The sequence below is a fragment of the Heteronotia binoei genome, chromosome 6 (assembly GCF_032191835.1).
Source record: "Heteronotia binoei isolate CCM8104 ecotype False Entrance Well chromosome 6, APGP_CSIRO_Hbin_v1, whole genome shotgun sequence".
NCBI classification, from domain to species: domain Eukaryota; kingdom Metazoa; phylum Chordata; class Lepidosauria; order Squamata; family Gekkonidae; genus Heteronotia; species Heteronotia binoei.
In genome coordinates this window covers 137363946-137387904 of record NC_083228.1, presented here as the reverse complement: position 1 = coordinate 137387904, position 23959 = coordinate 137363946, and the positions used below count along the sequence as shown (strand labels likewise).

The window sequence follows — 23959 nt, the reverse complement described above, 5'->3', positions numbered from 1 at the left end:
CCCCCCGCTGGCCATAAAAGGGAAAGCGGGGGGAGGGGAGGGGGAGAACGGCAGCCCTTCCCACCCAGCCCCGATCGCAGCAGCCAGAGCTCTTCCGTTTTCTCAGGCTGCTTCCCGCCCCCAGTCAGCTGGCCGGTGAAGGGAGGGGAGCCCAGCCACGCCCCCAAAGGACCATGTGCCTTTGCACCTCCGGAGGTGAGTGAGTTCTGCCGGCTTCCTATTCCATGCCATAAAGTGCCCAGCTGGTGTGCCTGTGTTGCTGTGAGAAGCTGGCAGCAACTCGTGAGTACAGAGGCCAGTCCCCTGCATCAGATTTGCCAGAAACAGGGGGGGGGGCGGGGGGGAGGGGGAGGGGGGTGGAGAGGGAAATGTCTTCTCATAGGGTATAATGGGGAATTGATCTGGAGGTTTCGGGGGCTCTGGGGGAGCTGTTTTTTGAGGTAGAGGCACCAAATTTTCAATATAGTATCTAGTGCCTCTCCCCAAAGTATCCCCCAAATTTCAAAACGATTGGACCAGGGGGTCCAATTCTATGAGCCCCAAAAGAAGGTGCCCTTATCCTTCATTATTTCCTATGGAAGGAAGGCATTTAAAAAGGTGTGCTGTCCCTTTAAATGTGATGGCCAGAACTCTCTTGGAGTTCAGTTCTGCTTGTCACCCTCTTGTTCCTGGCTCCGCCCCAATGTCTCCTGGCTCCACCCCCAAAGTCTCCTGGCTCCACCCCCAAAGTCCCCAGATATTTCTTGAATTGGACTTGGCAACCCTAAGTGGGGACTTACCATTACTCTTACGGCATGTTCTTGAATCCCATTGGAAATAATGGGAGCCAGGAATGCCAATCAATGTTCCTGAATCCATTCCGGTGGCTGCCTACCTCAAGGAACCTTTACCCTTTCCCTTATGGTAGTGGGCCACTGTACTTGCTAATTCTGCAAACTTCCAATTTCAGTGAGATTCACAAGTGCACAGTCAACACCCTGTTGATCAGAGCTGCCTTTGCTCAGGAAAGTTCCTGCATTGATCCTGAACGTGCCCTGAGCAGGGGATTGGACTAGATGGCCTCCGTGGCCCTTTCCAACTCTGTGATTCTATGCTTATCCTGCTCTTCAGGACACTATTGCTTAAACTATATCCCAGGACTGCACACTCAGGGCTGTAGTACCCAATTTTGAACTGTTGTTCTGTCATCTTCCTTCCTTCCTTCCTTCCTTCCTTCCTTCCTTCCTTCCTTCCTTCCTTCCTTCCTTCCTTCCTTCCTTCCTTCCTTCCTTCCTTCCTTCCTTCCTTCCTTCCTTCCTTCCTTCCTTCCTTCCTTCCTTCCTTCCTTCCTCAGCTTGCTGCTTTTGTAATTCTGCAATGCAGTTGTAATTCTGGGAGATCTCCAGTTCCCACCTAGAGCCAGGAATAGGCTTGCCAGTCCCCAGTCCCAGTGGGGAATCCTCTGGTTTTGCAGGCTCCTTCCTGCCCCCAGCCAGCTGGCCGGTGGGAAGAAGCCCTGCCCTAACAATCATCATATGCTTTTCCACCTCAGAAGGCTGGAAGAAGGGAGGGACAGTGGCTCAGTGGTAGAGCATCTGCTTGGGAAGCAGAAGGTCCCAGGTTCAATCCCTGGCATCTCCAAAAAAGGGTCCAGGCAAATAGGTGTGAAAAACCTCAGCTTGAGACCCTGGAGAGCCGCTGCCAGTCTGAGAAGACAATACTGACTTTGATGGACCAAAGGTCTGATCCAGTATAAGGCAGCTTCATATGTTCATATATGTCCAAGAAGCTTGGAAACTGCTTGCTTTTTGGAAGCCAGGCTGAATGGGGGCTGGCCAAGCTGGCGGAACAACGTGGCTGTTTCCAGTGAGCTGTGAAGTTGTGAGAAAGGAAGGGAAACCAGCCCAGTAGGGTTGCCAAGTCCAATTCAAAAAACATCTGGGGACTTTGGGGCTGGAGCCAGGAGACATTGGGGGTGGAGCAAGGTTGTGACAAGCATAATTGAACTCCAAAGGGAGTTCTGGCCATCACATTTAAAGGGAAAGCACACCTTTTCAAAGCCTTCCTTCCTTAGGAAATAATGAAGGATAGGGGCACCTTCTTTTGGGGCTCATAGAATTGAGCCCCCTGGTCCAATCTTTTTGAAACTTGGGGGGGGGGGTGTTTTGTGGAAAGGGACTAGATGCTATGCTGAAAATTTGGTGCCTCTACCCCCAAAAACAGCCCCCCCCCAGTGCCCCAGATACCCGTGGATCAATTCTCCATGATTTTCTATGGGAATAAATCTCCATAGGGAATAATAGAGTTTCCAGCAGACGTTTCCCTCTCCTCCCCCCGCTTTCTGACGACCCTGAAGCGGGGGGAGGGCCTCCAAACTGGGGGATCCCCTGCTCCCACCTGGGGATTGGCAGCCCTAAAGCCCAGTCCCTCTGTTTGTTTTACATTCCTTTCTGAAGTCATTTGCGCAGTAAAATAGAGGGTAAAGAGTAAACCAGAAGCTTTGGTTTCCCTGTGTTAGCCTGAAGAACTTGGTTGAATATACAGTAGATGGTTAAATTCAACAGCTTCAATAAATAAATTGCCCCATTGAGATCACGGAAGTGTGGGGTTGCAAACTTTTAGTTTGGCTGCTGTGTATGTGTGTGTGTGTGTGTGTGAGAGAGAGATGAGAGAGAGAGATGTGCACCATGTTCACAGTGATGTGCAGCTGCTGGGGGGGGGGGGTGAGGAAATGAAGACTGTATTCAGAGAACTGCACTGTTATATTTTTATTTATTTATCTTAGGGAATAGGAAAGTCTCCTGGCTCCTCCCCAAAGTCCCCAGATATTTCCTGAATCTGACCTGACAACTTTAGACCCCAAAGTCTCCTGGCTCCACCCCCAAATTCCCCAGATATTTCCTGAATCTGACCTGACAACCCTAGACCCCAAAGTCTCCTGGCTTCATCCCCAAAGTCCCCAGAAATTTCCTGAATCTGACCTGACAACCCTAGACCCCAAAGTCTCCTGGCTTCACCCCAAAGTCCCCAGAAATTTCCTGAATCTGACCTGACAACCCTAGACCCCAAAGTCTCCTGGCTCCACCCCCAAAGTCCCCAGATATTTCCTGAATCTGACCTGACAACCCTAGACCCCAAAGTCTCCTGGCTCCACCCCCAAAGTCCCCAGATATTTCCTGAATCTGACCTGACAACCCTAGACCCCAAAGTCTCCTGGCTTCACCCCCAAAGTCCCCAGATATTTCCTGAATCTGACCTGACAACCCTAGACCCCAAAGTCTCCTGGCTCCACCCCCAAAGTCTCCAGATATTTCCTGAATCTGACCTGACAACCGTAGACCCCAAAGTCTCCTGGCTCCACCCCCAAAGTCCCCAGAAATTTCCTGAATCTGACCTGACAATCCTAGACCCCAAAGTCTCCTGGCTCCACCCCCAAAGTCTCCAGAAATTTCCTGAATCTGACCTGACAACCCTAGACCCCAAAGTCTCCTGGCTCCACCCCCAAAGTCCCCAGAAATTTCCTGAATCTGACCTGACAACCCTAGACCCCAAAGTCTCCTGGCTCCACCCCCAAAGACCCCAGATATTTCCTGAATCTGACCTGACAACCCTAGACCCCAAAGTCTCCTGGCTCCACCCTCAAAGCCCCCAGATATTTCCTGAATCTGACCTGACAACCCTAGACCCCAAAGTCTCCTGGCTCCACCCCCAAAGTCCCCAGAAATTTCCTGAATCTGACCTGACAACCCTAGACCCCAAAGTCTCCTGGCTCCACCCCCAAAGACCCCAGATATTTCCTGAATCTGAACTGACAACCCTAGACCCCAAAGTCTCCTGGCTCCACCCCAAAGACCCCAGATATTTCCTGAATCTGACCTGACAACCCTAGACCCCAAAGTCTCCTGGCTCCACCCTCAAAGCCCCCAGATATTTCCTGAATCTGACCTGACAACCCTAGACCCCAAAGTCTCCTGGCTCCACCCCCAAAGTCCCCAGAAATTTCCTGAATCTGACCTGACAACCCTAGACCCCAAAGTCTCCTGGCTCCACCCCCAAAGACCCCAGATATTTCCTGAATCTGAACTGACAACCCTAGACCCCAAAGTCTCCTGGCTCCACCCCCAAAGACCCCAGATATTTCCTGAATCTGACCTGACAACCCTAGACCCCAAAGTCCCCAGATATTTCCTGAATCTGACCTGGCAACCCAAGCCAGGAAGCAACCTCTACGTGACTTGAAACTGCCTGACTTGCATAATTCAACCTGGCCTGGCTGCTTTCTACTGTCCAGCAGCGGACATCCTATGAAAGCCAGTGCACTATAGCAGTTAGAACTTAAGAGTAGGGTCTGGGAGCCCCCGATTCAGATCTCTGTCATGTTGTGGAAGCTCACTGGGTCACATGCTTCTAGCCTGGTCTACCTCATAGGGCTATTGTGAGGATAAAAAATAGGAAAATAATGTAAGTTGCTTTGGTCTCCTCTATGGAGAAAGGTGAGGTATAAATGAAGTAAATAATAAATATAGCTGAAGAGGGAAGACATATAAAAGATACGTGGGTGAACATCTGAGACGGAGAGAATGAGGCAGGGAAATGGCAAATGATACAGGGGTTTCCAGGAGGAGGGGAAGAGGAAATAGTGAGGGGAGAAGGATACAGGGGAAAGTGAGGTGCCCCCCACAGTGGACCTGACCCAGTGGCTGGAACCACATAACCAGGCCACAGTTTTCCTAGGTAGAGGCTGGTGGGGGTGGGACTTAGGGACAGATAAAGGTAGGTTGACTGCTGAAAGGGAAGAAATTAAGGTAGCCAGCTCCAGGCTAGGAAATTTCAAGAGGTTTGGGGAGTGGATCCTAGGGAGGGTGAGGTTGAAGGAGGGGAGGGACCTCAGAAGGGTATAATGCCATAGATTCCACCCCAAAGCAGCCGTTTCCTACAGAGGAACAAAGGTGGCCAACCTTCAGGTAGGGGCTGGAGATCACCTGGAATTCTAACTGATTTCAGGATGACAGACATCAGTTTCCCTGGAGAAAATAACTGGAGATCTCCAGCCAGAAGGAAGCAGGTAAAGGAGGCACTGTCAGCCGCCTCTCACTCTGTCTCCTTTGCTCGTCCTCCCAAGTAATAAGGAGACTGCAAGCTTCCATGGCCGAATTGGAAATTCAGCCCAGTTCTCCAGATTAGAATCCACAGATCTTAACCACTCCCATGCTAGCTCTTTACTGTTCGGTTTGTTCTGTCTCTGAAAGATTCCAATCACCGCCTACCTTACCTTTGGCAAGAGCAGCAAAAGGCTACACATTCATTCTAAACTCTGTTTTACATTTCTGGCTGATCATAACAGAGCAGGAGGGACCCCAATTCTACCTACGACGAAGAGAACCTGGTGCAGTGCATTTTAGACCTGTTTGCTGCCGGCACAGAAACGACAACCACCACGGTTAGCTGGGCGTTGCTCGTCATGGCAAATTATCCCGATATTCAAGGTAAGAAACTGTGGCGTAGTGGCGCCAGCCTCCAGGTGGCAGTTGGAGATCTCCGGCTTATTATAATCTACTGCCAGAAGACCAAGACTGATTTCGCACTCACCTTACGCCGCTGTCACGTTTGTCTTCTCAGCGTGGCATCCTTCGGATTTCCCGCTATCTGTGCTAGGGCTGCAGCAAACATCGCGGTTTTCGTGTAGCAAACGGAAACTGGTTTTTAGCGGTTTCTGTTGGCTGTGTGAAAATCGCGATGTCTGCTGCGGCCCCAGCGGAGATAGTGGGAAATCTGAAGGACGCTGCGCTGCGAAGACGAACGTGACAGTGGCGTGAGGTGAGTGCAAAATCGGTCCAAGTTCAGTTCCCCTGGAGACAATGACTCTAGGGCTAAAGGTGGCTTTCCTGGTTCCTGAGGATATTACATTTTAAACCTCTCAGATGCAAACTTTGAGTGGGATTAGGAAAACAGCATGGGACTTGAGCATTCACCAGTTTCTTTGCTTGTGGTGGGACTTAGCCAGGACAAAGTTTCACTCATTGTAGACTTTTTGTTTTTGTAACACAGTGGCAAGGGTTGCCAAGAACGTAAGAGAAATACTGTCCTGGTCCTTTAACAGAAGCTCGATGCAATGTTGTTTACCAGATAATGTTATCTATTTCATGAAAAGATTCACCTGCCTATCTCCAAACATTAAACCTCGACTTTTCCGTTGTTCAAAAGGCCTCACCACAGCCATTCATTCAGGGAGGAAAAGCCCTCAAACTATGGTATCAAACTGTGTTTAAGAGAAACTAAAGAGTCAGAAGAGTGGATTTGCAACATTATGCCAGTAACTAAATGCATCGTCAGTGTTGGTATGAACTACACTGAAATTGTAATTGTAAAAGGGGGGGATCTCTATGTATATTTGTCCTTTGTTATTTTGTATTTAATATGTACTCTTTTTTCTTTATTTCTCTGCCCTTTATAAATCAAATAAATCTTTGAAACATGCTCAGAAGCATTTCATTCATTTTGAGCTGCAACCTGGCACTGTTTTCAGGTCTAGGCTTTCCTTTTAACTGCTTTTACTCTGCATATCATGTGGAACGTTTGTCTTCATTGCTGCTAGGAAAGGACATAAAGTTGTCATGCATTTTAGTTGGTTAGTGATTCACAAAACGATATTTGCAAAGTGAACTTCCACAAATTTTGGTGCAGTGAGCGGTGGCTTAGGAACAGCAGAAAGACCCCTGCTTTCTGCTCTTAACAAAAGGAAAGCTGGCTCAGCTGTTTGGCAACCCATACTTTCTGCTCCTTGCGGCTATTCAAAGGGGGAGTAGAAAGCAGGGTTTAAATGGCCTAGAGCCATTTAAACCAAACAGCTGAGCAGCAGTCCCAGCACTCATCTGTTTGGAAACTCCTACTTTCTGCTCCCCATGAAAAGCTTTGTGGAGGAAAAAGCAGGGGTTTAAACTTTAAATGGCTCACAAACCAATACAAACCAGGTTAGTTTGGAAACCAATCTTTCAATTCATATTGGTTTGTGATTCAGCTACAAATCATTATTTGAACTACAGTTTGTGGCCATATCTAATTACTGCTTTATCTTATCTTGTGATGAAGCCTAGGTGCTGAATGGAAGAACTTTCAGCTCCTTTTGAGGCCTGACTCAAACAAAACAATCTCTTCTTATCTTTCGCCTTATCCCAGAACAATTTATATTCAAGCACATTAGATCATTTTTATAGCTGTTCTTGATTTTTCCCCACAGAAAACCCACACATTTTTATATTGTCTTTGACTTTCAAAAGGATGATGAAATAATTCTACATATCTTCTGAACTTTTTCCACTCCATCTTAAAAACTTCTAAATCATAGTCTCTTAAAATTCTTGTTAATTTGTCAATTTCACTCCATGTCATAACTTTTACAATCCAATCCCATTTCTCTGGTATTTTTTCTTGCTTCCACAACTGCGCATATAATGTCCTAGCAGCTGAAAGCAAGTACCAAATTATGGTTCTATCTTCTTTTGGAAATTTTTCCATTTGTAATCCCAACAGAAAAGTCTCTGCAACTTTTTTAAATTCATATCCCAAGATCCTAGAAATTTCTTGTTGAATCATCTGCCAATACGGCTTCGGTTGTTCGTGGGTGGTTTGAGCGTATAATGATCGGTAGGATGCTTAAAGTGTTTAGTTCTAGGCTAAGTCAGGCGAGAAGTCAGTGGTGGCTGGTCATGATGATGACTGTACTTGTTGCAAGGCTGGCGATGAGGGTTGTTCAGACTAGGGGGCTCATTAGTATAGGAAGGGGTGGGTACCAACATTGTCGGGGTATGGGCCCGGAAGCTTTTTTAGCTGACTTTACTAGGGGTCGTATAATTTTAGAAGTACGCAAAGTTTTGGATTTTGTAGTATGGGTTTGTAACCCGTTCGCCTAGGAAGTGAGAGGATTTTAACCTCTGTTGTGTACTCTATCAAAGTAGTCCTTGGGTTGTTCGGGCATGCTTCCGTGTTTAGTTTATGGGGGGGAGCCCTGCTAGGGAGATTGGAGTGGAGATGTAATACAAAGTCCTGCCAACTCCCCATATTCTTGTATTTTGGCTAACAACAAAGGTGTGACTTGTATGGGGTTTTCATTTATAAACATTATATCATATGCTCTGTATTTGTAAGTAAATCCTTTTACTTTTAATCCTTCTATTTCTTTATCTTCTTGAATTTGCATCAGTAATATTTCAAGAGTCATTATAAACAACAGTGGGGAAAGTGGACAACCTTGTCTTGTACCTTTACTAATTATCATGTCTTCTGTAAGATCAGCATTTATACATAGCCTTGCACGTTGTTCAGTATATATTGCTTTTATCATTCTTATAAAGCTTTCTCCCAGCTCCATTTTCTCCATTACTGCAAACATAAAATCCCAATTTAAATTGTCAAATGCTTTCTCTGTGTCCGCAAAGAATAATGCTATTTCCTTTTCTGGATGTGTTTCATAATATTCTACAATATTTACAACAGTTCTGATATTGTGTCTTATTTGCCTTTAGGGAAGAAACCCTGCTTGATCTTCCTTTATAAAATTTATCAAATATTGTTTAAACCGTTCTGCCAAGATTCTTGTATATATTTTATAGTCATTATTTAATAATGAAATTAGGGTTTGTAGAATCTTTCGGGCTCAACTGCCGTGTTCTACTGGAGAAAGTTTTTCTTCCAGACGTTTCGTTCTCAGCTGCAGAGAACATCCTCAGTGGCGTTGCAGCCGGAGCAGGCGTTCTGACCTTCTTGGCTGCTGTGCATTGAGTGAGGCCAGGGCTTTTTCTGGGGACTTTGGGGGTTCGTAACATCTCTATCTTCCTTTGGAATCAACAAAATAATAGCTTCCTTCCACGTATTTGGTATTTTCTCTTTTGTTCTTCGTTCTCAGCTGCGGAGAACATCCTCAGTGGCATTGCAACCAGAGCAGGCGTTCTGACCTTCTTGGCTGCTGTGCATTGAGTGAGGCCAGGGCTTTTTCTGGGGACTTTGGGGGTTCATAACATCTCTATCTTCCTTTGGAATCAACAAAATAACAGCTTCCTTCCATGTATTTGGTATTTTCTCTTTTGTTCTTATGATATTTTCCAATTTCTGAAGTTTCGGGATTAACTCCTTTTTGAGGGTTTTAAAAAATTTAGCAGTATATCCATCTGGCCCAGGTGCTTTTCCATTTTCCATTGCATTAATTGCTGCTTCAATTTTTATTTTTTCAATTGGATCATTCAAAACTTTTTGCATATTTTCTGCTAAGGATGCTATTTTTATCTTTTGTAAGTACTCATCCATCTTTCCTTTCCTTATTTTAACACCTTTAAATAACTTGGCATAATACTTAAAGAATTCTCTTTTTATTCCTTCTTGATCTACCACCTCTCTTCCATTCACCACAATTTTATTAATAATTTTACTTTCTCTCTTTTTCTTCAGTTGCCAGGCCAAATATTTTCTGGGTTTGTTTGCTCCCTCAAAAGATTTCTGCTGCAATCTTTTCAGATTCCATTCCAGTTCTTTATTTAACAAATGTCTCATTTGCATTTGTAATATTGTAATCTCCCTTATAATTTTCTTTCCCCCTGGCCTTTTTCTCATTTCCCCTTCTTTTTTCTTTATTTCATTTTGAATGTCCAACATCTGTTTTTCTTTTGCCCTCTTATCTTTGTTATTCAGTGTAATCAATATTCCTCTCATTACTGCTTTATAAGCATCCCAGACCGTCTGAAATTCTATATCCTATTTATCGTTTATTTGGAAGAAAGCTTTAGTTTCATTTTCTAGAGATGTCACTATTTCTTTATTCTGTAGTAAATCTTCATTCAATCTCCATCTTCTCAACTTCTTAGACAATTTTGTAATCCACATTATTGGGTTATGGTCAGCCTCAATTTTAGGAAAATCTCTATTTTCTTTGTTATAAGGCCTAAGTCTTTAGTGCTCCACAACATGTCAATTCTGGAAAAAGTTTTATGTCTTGCTGAAAAAAAGGTATAGTTCCGAACTTCAGGATTAAATTTCCTCCATATATCCTCCAAATGTTCTTGTTTGACAAATTCAAAAAAAGACTGGCAATTTTCCTTCCTTATTATTTTTTTTTTACCCCCAGACCTATCCAGTGTGTTCTTAATTGTTCCATTAAAGTCACCCATTATCAAAACTTGGTCATAAGTCAGTTCATCAAATTGCTGTATAATGTCTTTTAAAAAAGCATCCTTTGCACCATTTGGTGCATACAGTCCCAATAACAACGTTTTTTTTTGCATTTAATATTATTTCTACCACTACAAATCTTCTATCTTTATCTTTAAACACTAATTTCGGCTCCAATTCTTGTTTAATATAAAAAGGCACTCCCCTTTTCTTCTGTTCAGCCAATGAATAAAATTCTAGTCCCAGTTGTTTATTCCATAAAAATTTGTAATCCTTTTGTTTGATATGCACTTCTTGTAAATAAACTATATTAAAATTTTGCTTTTTAATCCAATGAAACGTTGCCTTTCTTTTTTGTGGTGAATTTAGTCCATTTACATTCCAAGATAATAATTTGTAACCCATCATGGTGCAAATTCTTTATGTTCTTCATAAAACCTACGCGATTCCTGTGTGCTTGTAATTGTACATATGAACATATGAAGCTGCCTTATACTGAATCAGACCCTTGGTCCATCAAAGTCAGTATTGTCTTCTCAGACTGGCAGCGGCTCTCCAGGGTCTCAAGCTGAGGTTTTTCACACCTGTTTGCCTGGGCCCTTTTTGGAGATGCCAGGGATTGAACCTGGGACCTTCTGCTTCCCAAGCAGATGCTCTACCACTGAGCCACCGTCCCTCCCTTGTAATCCTTTTACCTTGCAACTCAAAGTTCAGACCTTCAGGTATTATCCATCTATACCTCATTTCATTGTCACATAGTTTTTCTGTCAATTTTTTGTCAATTTTTCTGTCAATTTTTTTTCTGTCATTTATCACTTGTCTTTCATGATTCTTACTCTGCTGCCTCCCACTATCAATGTCTTTTCAAAATTTTTACTCAAGATTTTTCCCACCATTTCTTTTGTCATATATCTTATAACCACATCTCTTGGTAGATTATTTTTCTTGGCATATAGTGAGTTCACTCTATACATATAGTCATACATGCTTCTAGTTCCTTCAGGATCTTCCTCTAAAAATTTTGCAATTATTCTTATTATATATCCTTTCAAATCAGTCTCTTCATCCTCAGGTACTCCTCTCAGACGTATCTGGGTTTCCATCAATTTGCAGTCATGAATTGCCACCTTTTCTTGCATTTTTAGCAAGGTGGAATCATGTACTTTCACTCTCTCTTCCACCTCTTGCACTTTCTTTGATGTTACCACAGTCTCATTTCTGAGATCTTCTATATCTTTCCTTAGCTCTTCAATGTCTTTTCTAATTTCTTTTTTAGAAGCAGTTATCATGTCTCTCACCCCTTTCATCATCCTGGCTTCCATTGCTTCTAATTGCTCTTGCATTTTCTCCATTGAGGCAGTCCTTGCAAGGGTTAACTTATGCGCTGACATTTTAAAAAAACACCAAAAATTTTGACCGCTCCAAATTAAATTTAAACTCTCAGGTTTGATAGAATAAGGCTTGCCCTTTTCAATAAGCCTAATTTTGCCGTCCTCAGAGCCTCCTGGGCTCAGATATTAATTTTTAAAAGTTTTTATTTTTTCCAAAATGGCAGTCGTGACTTTCTGCTTCCCTTTAAAAAAAATTTCCTTCAAAAGGCTTCTAAAATAATTATCAGCGATAATGTCCAGTAGTATTTACCTTATAATTGTCACCTCTGTCAGCTTCACCAATTTTTAATGTCCTGAACACTTTAAAAACTTTGTTTAAATTTTGACCTCCTAACAATGGCCACCAATGTTTTTCTATGTTATTATAGTCCTAGAGTAGGCTAACTGCTTCAATGATTTCCCTTTTCCATCTGACACTTCCTGCTTTTCTTGCCACCAAATCCCATTTTCACTGGTAAAAAGATCTCACGATGTTTGACGTATTTCCTGTGTTGACAGAGCTGCAAATCTGTGATGATGGGGCTTTTTCACCAAAACCGCAAGTAGACAAAACAATAAATTCCTTTCCACTTTTTAGCACTGTCCTTTAAATATAGAAAGTTCAAATTTCGCCCCTTCTCCCCTTCTTCTTCCAAACTTTCTGAATCTCTATTTCCCACCTTCTGATTTTATTTTGTTTAACTTTAAATAGTCCCAGAATGAAGATAGTCATCAGTACCTTTTTCTGCAGTTATCCAGATCTAACACCGGTCTTGTATAGCTTTAGATATTTAGCAGTCTCAAAGAAGGTTAGGATCCTGACAAGCTTATATCAAATAAATGATTCTGGAAACTTCTGCAGATGATGAATATGCAACTCGTTTCCGGAGACCCCTCAAAGCCTCAAAGAAGCCCCCCCCCACCCGGGACTCCCTTTTAGCCAAAGTAAATCTCCTCAGAGTTTCCTGTGCATATCTTGGACTGATCTCTGACTGAGAAAAGTAGGCAGTAGGCATTAAATTGCCCTCCACTACCCCAAACAGAAGCCCCAGCCTGCTCCCCTTCTGAGAAGCAATTCAGCTCGACATTTTCCAACCCCGGCCTCTCTGCCCTGTTGATGGCCATCCAGAGGAACTGTTTGGCCACTTTGTGAGACAGGACTCTGGACTGGATGGACCCCTGGTCTGATCCAGCAGGGCTCTTCTGATGTTTTTATGATGGCCTTGACCTCTCTGCCCACTGTTTGCCCTCCAAAGAAACTGCTTGGCAACTGTGTGAGACAGGACTCTGGACTGGATGGACCCCTGGTCTGATCCAGCAGGGCTCTTCTGATGTTTTCATGAAGGCCTCAGTCTCTCTGCCCTGTTGTTGGCCCTTCAGAGGAACTCGTTGGCCAGTGTGTGAGACAGGGTATTGGACTAGATGGATCCTCACTGGCCTGATCCAGCTGGGCTCTTCTGATGTTTTTATGAAGGCCTCAGTCTCTCTGCCCTGTTGTTGGCCCTCCAGAGGAACTGCTTGGCCACTGTATGAGACATGGACTGGATGGACCACTGGTCTTATCTAGGAGGGCATTTCATTCTTAGCCCTCTCAGTCCTATGGTGAAGTGTACTTAACTCAGTTGTTTTTAATACCCAGTAAAGGAGATTCTCTATGCCAGTGAGCATGTACTTGGAGTTTTTTTCACTTCCTGTAGTCTCCTTCTGTAAATTGTTAATGATAATGGAAATACAGACTTAATCATACTATCCTCAGCAGAGGCACATCCTTATACGCCCACTGTCTTCAATGATATTTAAAGGGTGTAACTTTGTTTAGAATGGCACAGTTAGGATCCTTCACTCATTTCCCTGCAGTTTGGCTAATATTCAACATTCAGGAATAATAATAATAATAATAATGGTAATTTTATTTGCAATTAACGGGTTTTTCTGCATTCTCATTCTCCTTGCTTGTGAAGTTCTTGTTGCTTTGAGTCCCCCCCCCCCCATTCTGATTGTGTTTTGCTCCTTCTAGTGGTCAATTCGGTATTACACCAGTTTGTATTTGGCATAAAAACCCTGCAGTTTAAATCTGCAGAGAGATGCTGGACATAAAATGGTATAATATCAAATTGGCCACTAGAGGGAGTAAAACTTGAGTGGAACAGAAAACACCTCTGAAAAAAATGGGAACACATGAGCAAGGAAAATGTGGAAAATTCCATTGTCTCTCAAAATTTGCCCAGTAGAGTGTTCTAAATAAAGTTTTGGTTTTATTTCCCTTAGAAAAAGTACAGAAGGAGATAGAAAACGTTTTTGGTTCCTCTCAGTCATTTACCTACCAAGATCGGAAGAAAGTGCCCTACACCAATGCTGTGATTCATGAGATCCAACGTTTCAAATATATCTTATTGTTTGGAATCCCCAGACAATGTTCAAAGGATGTGAACCTGTTTGGTTTTTTCATTCCAAAGGTAACTTGTTATTTATTTACTTACTTATACATTTGCCTTGCTTGCTGAGCACAACCAGCGAACAATGCCATAGGTCTAGGAGTTACAGAATTAGAGAACATTGTGAACAATAAACTATCTAAGGCAAGGTGTACTATAAAGGATACAGATAGTAGATGTTCATGTAGCAGTAAATGCAGTAAAAACAGATGGTACCTAATCACTGAAGTGAACGACAATCTTATTTCTTTATAAATGTTGCCCTATTATAGCACCTTCTGCTACAATAAGAATACAGCTGTGCATTTGGTAAAGGGTTTACTGGATATTTACTGGATACCTGCTATTTTCCTACCTTTCCATGGTGTTTCCTGACTGGCTGGGGGGAGGGAGAAGAGGAGGCCCCTGATCCAATCACAGCCATGCATTTTGCAGGGCTGTTGTGTGCTCCAGCAAGGAATGGGGAACATAATCGCCATTGCTGCTGCTGTGTGTTGCCAACTTGTCATAGATCGACTGTGAGTGAGCTTCTGTACCCTTTGGCCATGCTCTGCTCTGCTCTCTGTGGCCTGGCCTTGGCTGCTGGTGTTCCTACCTGAACTACTGGACTGAAAGACCTTCATCTGGTGAGGGGGGGGCAGATTTCTGTTTATAAGAACATAAGAGAAGCCATGTTAGATCAGGCCAATGGCCCATCCAGTCCAACACTCTGTGTCACATGGTGGCAAAAAAAATTTCTCCAGTAGAACACGGCACTTGATCCCGAAAGAGTCTACAAACCCTAATGATATATATATACACACACACACACTGTGGCTAATAGCCACTGATGGACCTCTGCTCCATATTTTTATCTAAACCCCTCTTGAAGGTGGCTATGCTTGTGGCCGCCACCATGTCACCCCGCAGTCTATCATGTCACCCCGCAGTCGACATTTCTCCAAGCTAAAGAGCCCCAAGCGTTTCAACCTTTCTTCATAGGGAAAGTGCTCCAGCCCTTTAATCATTCTAGTTGCCCTTTTCTGGACTTTCTCCAATGCTATAATATCCTTTTTGAGGTGCGGTGACCAGAACTGCACACAGTACTCCAAATGAGACCGCACCATCGATTTATACAGGGGCATTATGATACTGGCTGATTTGTTTTCAATTCCCTTCCTGATAACTCCCAGCATGGCGTTGGCCTTTTTTTATTGCAAACGCACACGCTCTTGACATTTTCAGTCAGTTATCTACCAGATTAGAAGCAGTTTATCTATCAGTTTAGAAGCAGTTTTTTCTTTTTAACTTTTTGAAAACCTTGAGTTTTCCTCCTGCTTTGGGTGGATAGCAGGTCCGGTGCTAGGGCCTCGGGTGCCCCAAGCCGGCACCTGCCCCGCACCCCCCACCCTGCCCACAGGGAGGCCTGGCCTGGCTTAGAGTGTTTAATTTAATCTGTTATTTTGGCTATAATTGGGGGTTCTGTGGGGGAGAGGCACCAGAAGCAACCCTGCAGCTTTGGTGCCTTTCACTCAAATCCCTGCCCCCCCATGCACTTTTCCCACTGTAATAACAGTGGGAAAATTGACAGATTGTTTTTTTTCCCATCGTAGGGAAAAGGGGGGGGGGCTATTTGGGCACCACTAGAATTGGACCCTCAGTCTAGGGTTGCCAATCCCCAGGTGGGGGCAGGGGATCCCCTGGTTTGGAGGCCCTCCCCCCGCTTCAGGAAGCGGGGGGAGGGGAGGGAAATGTCTGCTGGGAACTCTATTATTCCCTATGGAGATTTATTCCCATAGAAAATCATGGAGAATTGATCCACGGATATCTGGGGCTCTGGTGGGGCTGTTTTTTGGGTTAGAAGCACCAAATTTTCGGTATAGCATCTAGTGCCTCTCCCCAAAGTACCCCCCAAGTTTCAAAAAGATTGGACCAGGGGGTCCAATTCTATTAGCCCCAAAAGAAGGTGCCCCTATCCTTCATTATTTCCTAGGGAAGGAGGGAATTGAAAAAGTGTGCCGTCCCTTTAAATGTGATGGCCAGAACTCCCTCTGGAGTTCAATTATGTTTGTCACAGCCTTGATCTTGGCTCCAACACTAATGTCTCCTGGCTCCACCCCCAAAGTCGCCAGATATTTCTTGAATTGGACTTTGCAACCCTACCTCAGTCCAATCTTTTTGAAACTTCAGGATTCTGTAGAGCAGAGGCTCCCGCGGCTGCCCTGCAAATTTGGAGCCTCTACATCAAACCCCATCCCCCCATCTGCAATTAATTATACCTTGTTTTGCCTTTGACTTCAGTGGCTCATAGAGTAATGGTGGGATGGGGGCACTCTCTTTGGATGCCCCTATATTTGGACCTCTTGGTCTAATCTTTTTGAAACTTGGGGGTTCTGTGTGGAAGAGGTTCCTGAAGTGGCCCTGCAAATTTGGAGCCCCTACCTCAAATCCCCTCTCCCCAGCCACAATTCATTATACCCTATTTTTGACTTCAACAGCCCTTAGGGTATAACGGGGCCATATGTTTGGAAAAAGCAGAATATCTCCCCAATAAAATTTGGCTACCAAATCTGCTATTAGGAGATATTCGCATGTGCCCCCCTGAATTTTTAAGCCCTGAATACCCCCAAATCTCAATTTTTCCATTTTTTTCTTTGGCACACTCTACTGACCATGTCACTGTCTTTGGCCAGGGAGGTCATTAGCATGGAAAGTTCGTGGAATCTGGAAAAATGTCAGCTGCTCAGTCAGAACTGAAGAGCAACTTCTCAATTCCCTTGTATGGCTTGGTCCACTTAGCAGGTTTGCTTGGAAGTAAGATCCAATTTGCTAAATCGCCCTCTGCCAGCCCCATCCCCCCCCCAAAAATTGCTGGCTATGGTGCTATCACAGAGTCACAAAAAATCCAAATATGGCAGGGGATTTCATGAGCTCTATGCAAGAAAATGGGAAGGGAACACAGGAATGCAGCAGAGGGGGGGGGGGGACTTTTGAAACCAACTAGAGTGTTTCTAAGGCTGGAGAATTCCACCCCACCCCAACCCCGGTTGCTTTGAAGTTTGGTAAACATTTTGATCATGGAGAGACTGTCTGGAAATGTATCCATGCACAAACTGGCATGAACCTCTGTGAACAGCTTGAAAGTTCGTGGAAAGTTTGTGCCAGTTGACCTGCCAAGAACTTTACTTTGTAAACCATAAACCCGCCAAAGCTCACAATGAATTAGTTTATGTGCTGGTTCATGCTCATCCCTAATCCTCATGTTGTGTTGGCTGCTGCTGCTGCCAAAGTGACATTTAAAAAAAAAAATCTGCCCAGGCAGCCCAATCAGAAGCCTTGCTGGGCAAAAGCCCCACCTGGCCCCTCCTACTCTCTTAAAACACTTGGCGGGGGTCAGAAAGGAGTCAGTGGACACCATGGTGCCTACAGACATCACTTTTGGGACACCTGCTCTATAGTATTACACTGAATGCTCAGCTAGTTGACGGAAGATTAATTTAACTCTAGCTTTCATTGGCAAACAAAGCAGGAGTCTATTTCACCTTAGATACATTTGGTGAGAACTCAGACATACATAATCCTAAGCATGCTTGCTCAAAAGTTAACCCCACAGAACTCAGTGGGGCTTACTCCCTTGGAAGGGACTGCAGCCTTAACTTGTTAGTCGTCTGGAGTGCAGCTATGGACCTCCATGCCTAGGAAAATGAAATGAAACTGTTTCGGGAAGGACATTTGAAATATGTCTATATGAGAAGCGCAGAAACAACAAGTTTGAGAAAAATTCATATCCCCTATCAGGACTTTTTTTTTTTTTTTAGAAAAAGCCTAGCAGGAAGTCATTAGCATATTAGACCACACCCCTGATATCACCATTGTTTCACACAGGGCTTTTTTTGGGTAGAAAAAGCCCAGCAGGAACTTATTTGCAAATTAGGCCACACCCCCTGATTCTAAGCTAGCCAGAACTGTGCTCCTGTGCGTTCCTGCTCAAAAAAGGCCCTGTCTCCTACAGTTCACTGGAGTTTACCTTTTTGCACCTCCCCCACCCCACCCCGGTCTCTCTCCAGATAGGCTTAACAAAGATAGAGCTGCCAACAACCTGGAGAAAAAACATTATGTCATTTTAATAGGGGCTTAATGTTGTTTGCCTCCATGTCCTGAGAATCTCTACTTGCCAATTTCTACGCATAAAACGTCTATTAAAGGTGCAGGATACTTTTCCTCCAGGTTGTTGGTAAACCTAATCACAGTGAATTGTGGGGTTCATTGTCACAACCGCACACTTATTTCTTCATGAGCAAGGTTTCTATAAAACATATAAACAAATGTGATGGTCTGGATGCATCTAAAAAACAATTTCTTCTTTCCAGGGGGCCACTGTCCTTACAGATCTCCGCTCGGTTCTTCTTGATCCTAAGCAATGGGAGAAACCTCATGAGTTTAACCCGAATCATTTTTTGGACAAGGATGGAAATTTTGTGGAGAGACAAGCATTCCTTCCATTTGGAGCAGGTAAATGTCGATGTCCAAACTAGTTTATGGTTGATATTCATAGAGATATTTGCCCTACTTAGTGTTGAGCTTTGCAGAAAGATTCATTAGATAAGAGTGTATTTAAAAAGGTAATGGTAGTCCCCTGTGCAAGCACCAGTCGTTTTTCGACTCTGGGGTGACGTTGCTTTCATAACGTTTTCACGGCAGACTTTTTACATGGTGGTTTGCCATTGCCTTCCCCAGTCATCTACGCTTTCCCCCCAGCAAGCTGGGGACTCATTTTAGCAACCTCGGAAAGATGGAAGGCTGTGTCAACCTAGAGCCGGCTACCTGAGCCAGCTTCCGCTGGGATCGAACTCAGGTTGTGAGCAGAGGGCTCTGACTGCAGGACTGCAGCTTTACCACTCTGCACCACGGGTATTAGATAAGAGTTTTTCCCTATTGCCTTCCCTGTTCTTGGGTTGAATGCTCTGCTTCCTTCCCTTTCATCACTTGTTAATGCCTCTTAGACACTGTATACAACATAGGAGCATGCTTAGAAGCCAAAAATATAATAACAATAATTAAGAAAAGCAGCTCTCCAGCCAAATAATAAGTGGAAATCTTTTCCCAGAAGCTTTGCAAAACAAAAAAACCCCCAAATAACACTGCTCCTGCATTTCCTCTTCCTTTGCCCATCTTTCTTAATTTCATCTTTCACGTTTTTTGTTACCTGCAGTATTGCTGGACTGAGTAATTCACATTATTCTTCATATAGTGATGGCTGCTGTTAAGATGGCACTGATAGACACTACACAGGCAACGAAGGCTTGGGTGGACTTCACCCTTCAGTATTCTCCATCCTAATCCCAGATCTAATTTTCCTAAAATACTATATCACATCGTTATGTAGCTACCGAAAAAATGGCCAGATGCATAGAGAAGAAAATGGTCCATGCGTTATATTCTAAACCTCATACAGCTGTCAAGACTAAAAATGCTTAATTTGGGGCTTTAATTAAGGTCTCCTTTTGGGCAGGAGCTCTCAGGAGTGGAGCTCTGGAACCTCTAAATGTTATTGTGCTCTTTCTTTCTTACCCCTGCCTCCCAAATGCTTCCGGGCTCCATTGTTCAAAGCCCCTGTGAGAATTTTGCTGAACTCTTTAAGATTTGACAAACTTTCTAATATTTTTCCCCACAAAAGGAAAAAAAAAACAATACATATCATGCAGACAGATGGAAATCTTCATCACTGTAGCCACATAGGAGAAAGCAATTTAAAAAGTATGATGGAAGCAATGTTCCCTTTAAGCTGAGCTAGTGTGAGCCAGCTCAGTTTTTTTAGCCTCTGGCTGTCACATTTTTCTCTTAGCTCATGAAAAATGGCCCCAGAGCAAAGTGGCACACAACTTTAATGGCAGTAGCTCACAAAGTAGAATTTTTGCTCACAACACTCCACAGCTTAGAGGGAGTATTGGATGGGAGTAAAGTTTTATGATGACCATTCTAATTCAAGGCAGATGCTGAGCTGATATAATTTAGTGCACCTTCCAGTAATGTCAGGGCTGTGTGGCATATGCAAATAAGTTGTGCAAATGAGTTGTGCTAATGAGCTCCTGCATCTCTTTTTTTGTACGAAATGACCCCTGGCTGTAAACATCAGTTAATAGGGGACCCTGACCTCAATCAGTTCCAAGCCAGGTGCCAATTCAGAAAGCAAAAGGGTTTATGGTAGGGGTGCCAGCTTTCAGGTGGCGACTGTAGATCTCCAGGGATTACAGTTCATCTCTAGGTGATAGAGATCAGTTCACCTGGAGAAAATGGCCACTTTGGAAGGTGGACTCTGTTTACAAGATAATGCATGGGATGGAGAAAGTAGAGAAAGAAGTACTTTTCTCCCTTTCTCACAATACAAAAACTCGTGGGCATTCGATGAAATTGCTGAGCAGTCAGGTTAAAACGGATAAAAGGAAGTACTTCTTCACCCAAAGGGTGATTAACATGTGGAATTCACTGCCACAGGAGGTGGTGGTGGCCACAAGCATAGCCACCTTCAAGAGGGGGTTAGATAAAAATATGGAGCAGAGGTCCATCAGTGGCTATTAGCCACAGTGTGTGTGTGTGTGTGTGTGTGTGTGTATATATATATACATATATATTTGGCTGCTGTGTGACACAGAATGTTGGACTAGATGGGCTTCTCTTATGTTCTTATGAAGCGCCTCCCTTCTCCAACCACCACCCCCAGCCTCCCCCCCCCCTCCCAATCTGTAGCTATTTCCCAATTCAGAGCTGGCAATGCTAGTTTATGGTCATTTCAGAGCTGGTGCCTGTTTGAATGTTAGTTGAGACCAGGGGTTGTTTTGTAGAAAAATAGGTGGTGGAGCTCATCCAGGGATTGTTATTCAGCTGCACCTACTATTCAATGGACAAGGTGGGGAGGAGGAGGGGGAACCCTCAGAAAAGTTCAGGAGTTGTGCTCCTGGGAGCTCCTGCTGAATCTGAGGCCTGGTTGAGACTATGAGCTTTTCCCCACACAGCTTACCGCGGAGCGAAGTCCCTCCTCATCACGCAGCGTCTGCTCAGATTTCCCACCAAGGGCTCCACGGAAGCAGGAAGGGCCAGGCCTTCTGCGCCGCAAATGTAAATCGCTAAAACCCAGTTTACGTTAGCGACGCAAAAGCCGCGGATCTTCCTGCTTCTGCGGAGCAGTTGGTGGGAAATTCCGAGCAGACGCTGCGCAGTGAGGAGGGACTTCGCTCCGCGGTAAGCTGTGTGGGGAAAAGCTCTAAATGTCCTTGGATGAAATATTGTGAGATTACTTTAGTGTTATATGAAAGAGGTCGCTGATACCGATTAACTGTGAAGCTGTATGAATTGTGTTTTGTGGATTATTTGATTTGAAGGAAAATGGAGCAGAGCTTTCCGTTGCTTGAAGATTCATCGAAACTGGAGCTACCAGTCGACTCCCTGTACTTTGGTGCTTTATAATCTTCTATGAATGCACTCTTTGAGAATTGTGTCTATGTCTTTATGCATTTGTGTATTCTCACCTATTATTGTATTGTGAATATAGTCTTAGTAATTGTTGATCACTATAACCATTCATGTAGATAGATCCAAGTGGGCGGCCATATTGGTCTGACGCAGTTGAACAAAGCAGGAGTCTCCCTTTAAGACCAAGTAAGTTTTATCCAGAACATAAGCTTTTGTGTGCATGCACACTTCTTCAGATGAGGAACAAGGTACAGTGAGCAGAGCTACAGGTAGCTGGTGGGCAGTGGTTAGGGTTGCCAATCCCCAGGTGGGGGCAGGGGATCCCCCGCTTCAGGGTCGTCAGAAAGTGGGGGGGGGATGCCTGCTGCACACTCCATTATTCCCTATGGAGACCAATTCCCATAGAGTATAATAGAGAATTGATAACGGGTATCTCGGGCTCGGGGAGGGGGCTGTTTTTTGAGGTAGAGCCACCAAATGTTCAGTACAGCATCTAGTGCCTCTGTCCAAAATACCCCCCAAGTTTCAAAACGATTGAACCAGGGGGTCCAATTCTATGAGCCCCAAAAGAAGGTGCCCCTATCCTTCATTACTTCCTATGGGAGGAAGGAATTGAAAAGGTGTCCCTTTAAATGTGATGGCCAGAACTCCCTTTGGAGTTCAATGATGCTGGTCACAGCCTTAATCTTGGCTCCTCCCCTAATGTCTCCTGGCTCCACCCCCAAAATCTCCCGGCTCCACCCCCAAAGTCCCCAGATATTTCTTAAATTGGACTTGGCAACCCTAGCAGTGGTTAGAATGCAAAGTGGTACAAAGTTAAAATCCAATGGTAGAATAGTCAAATTAATAAATTGAGAAAACCTTTGATAATGCTACCCAGGTCGAAGGTGTTCTCAATTTGTTAATTTTACTATTCTACCACTGGATTTTAACTTTGTGCCACTTTGCATTCTAACCACTGTCCACCAGCTATCTGTAGCTCTGCTCACTATTATCTCATTCTTCGTCTGAAGAAGTGTGCATGCACACGAAAGCTTACATTCTGGATAAAACTTAGTTGGTCTTAACGGTGCGACTTGACTCCTGCTTTGTATAACCAATCATGGTTTTGTATTTATTTAGTTTATGGAAAGAGCAGTTGTACTCATGGAAATTGCTGTGGAGCCACTCGGAGAAGAGGGAACAGGCTTTAGTCTGTAAGTCCCAATGCCCTTCTCCAAGTCTAAACTAACTGCTAGAAGAAGATAAGAAGATATTGGATTTATATCCCGCCCTCCACTCCGAAGAGTCTCAGAGCGGCTCACAGTCTCCTTTACCCCCCCCCCCCACAACAGACACCCTGTGAGGTAGATGAAGATATTGGATTTATATCCCGCCCTCCACTCCGAAGAGTCTCAGAGCGGCTCACAATCTCCTTTACCTTCCTCCCCCACAATAGACACCCTGTGAGGTGGGTGGGGCTGGAGAGGGCTCTCACAGCAGCTGCCCTTTCAAGGACAACTTCTACCAGAGCTATGGCTGACCCAAGGCCATGCTAGCAGGTGCAAGTGGGGGAGTGGGGAATCAAACCCGGTTCTCCCAGATGAGAGTCCGCACACTTAACCACTACACCAAACTGGCTCACCAAACTGTTGGTCAGGGACATATATGGTGGAGAGGAGGTACAGTAGATGCAACTCATTTGCTGCTTTTCTGTATTCCCTTTGAAGGGGCCCGTGTGTGTCTGGGGGAGCAGCTGGCAAGGATCGAAATCTTCATCATCTTCACCAGGCTGCTGAGGACGTTCACCTTTCGGCCACCAGAAGGAATGAAAAAGATCAAGGACGAAGTTAGAATACGATTGGCTACCGCTCCCTGTCCTTATAAGGTTTGCGCTGTTCCCCGCAATGACGGATCATAAGCCATCAATGTATTTAGAGGAGCCGATTTGTTTTTGTTCCGATCCATTTGATGTTCATTCATTGAAACACAATCTAACATGGTGCGAACTGTTGCTGAAGCCTGTTCATTCTGTCTTTTGCTTTCTCCATTTGGTTAGAGCTGTTTAGAGAAGGGATTCAGAGAAATCTGGCATTTGTTGCATGCTTATTATCGCCTAATAAATGCAAGTGTTATTTCCTGGTTCTGCAGAAAAGTTTTGGACAGAATTCCTTCCGTGTTCACAATTAGGAGTTGGTCGTCGTATGCAGGTGTCTTTCAAAATGGGAGACTCTTCACTGAATAACATCTGCTTATCCCGCACTGTTTATTCTCTTTGATCAGGGGTGTAAAACTCATTTGCTACAAGGGCCGGATCTGACATAAATGAGACCTTGTTGGGCCGGGCCATGTCGGGTTGGGCTGAGCCATGTCAGGCCGGGCCATATGTGTACCTATTTATGATATGATATATGATATGATAAATTTATTGTCATTGTTCTCAAAAAAGGAAAATGAGAGCAACGAAATGAGATGCTCTTCCACAAACATACCAACACATCAACACTAAAAAAAAAGGACAAATACATAAACCATTTAAATACATCTAAAACAAATAACCATTCATGACCCTACATTTAAGAGATATCA

General features: G+C 44.1%; 1 protein-coding gene across 1 annotated transcript in view; it reads left to right on the top strand.

The window, feature by feature from the left end:
• Positions 1 to 23504, top strand: part of LOC132574448 (cytochrome P450 2J2-like) — a 53080-nt gene extending 29576 nt beyond the window's left edge. Inside the window, exons 5-8 of the mRNA XM_060242803.1 lie at positions 5324 to 5465; positions 13776 to 13963; positions 18292 to 18433; positions 23101 to 23504. Coding sequence (XP_060098786.1) covers positions 5324 to 5465; positions 13776 to 13963; positions 18292 to 18433; positions 23101 to 23291 — 663 coding nt within the window. The 3' untranslated portion in view covers positions 23292 to 23504. The remainder of the gene's footprint in view (positions 1 to 5323; positions 5466 to 13775; positions 13964 to 18291; positions 18434 to 23100) is intronic.
• The last annotated feature ends 455 nt before the right edge of the window (positions 23505 to 23959 follow it).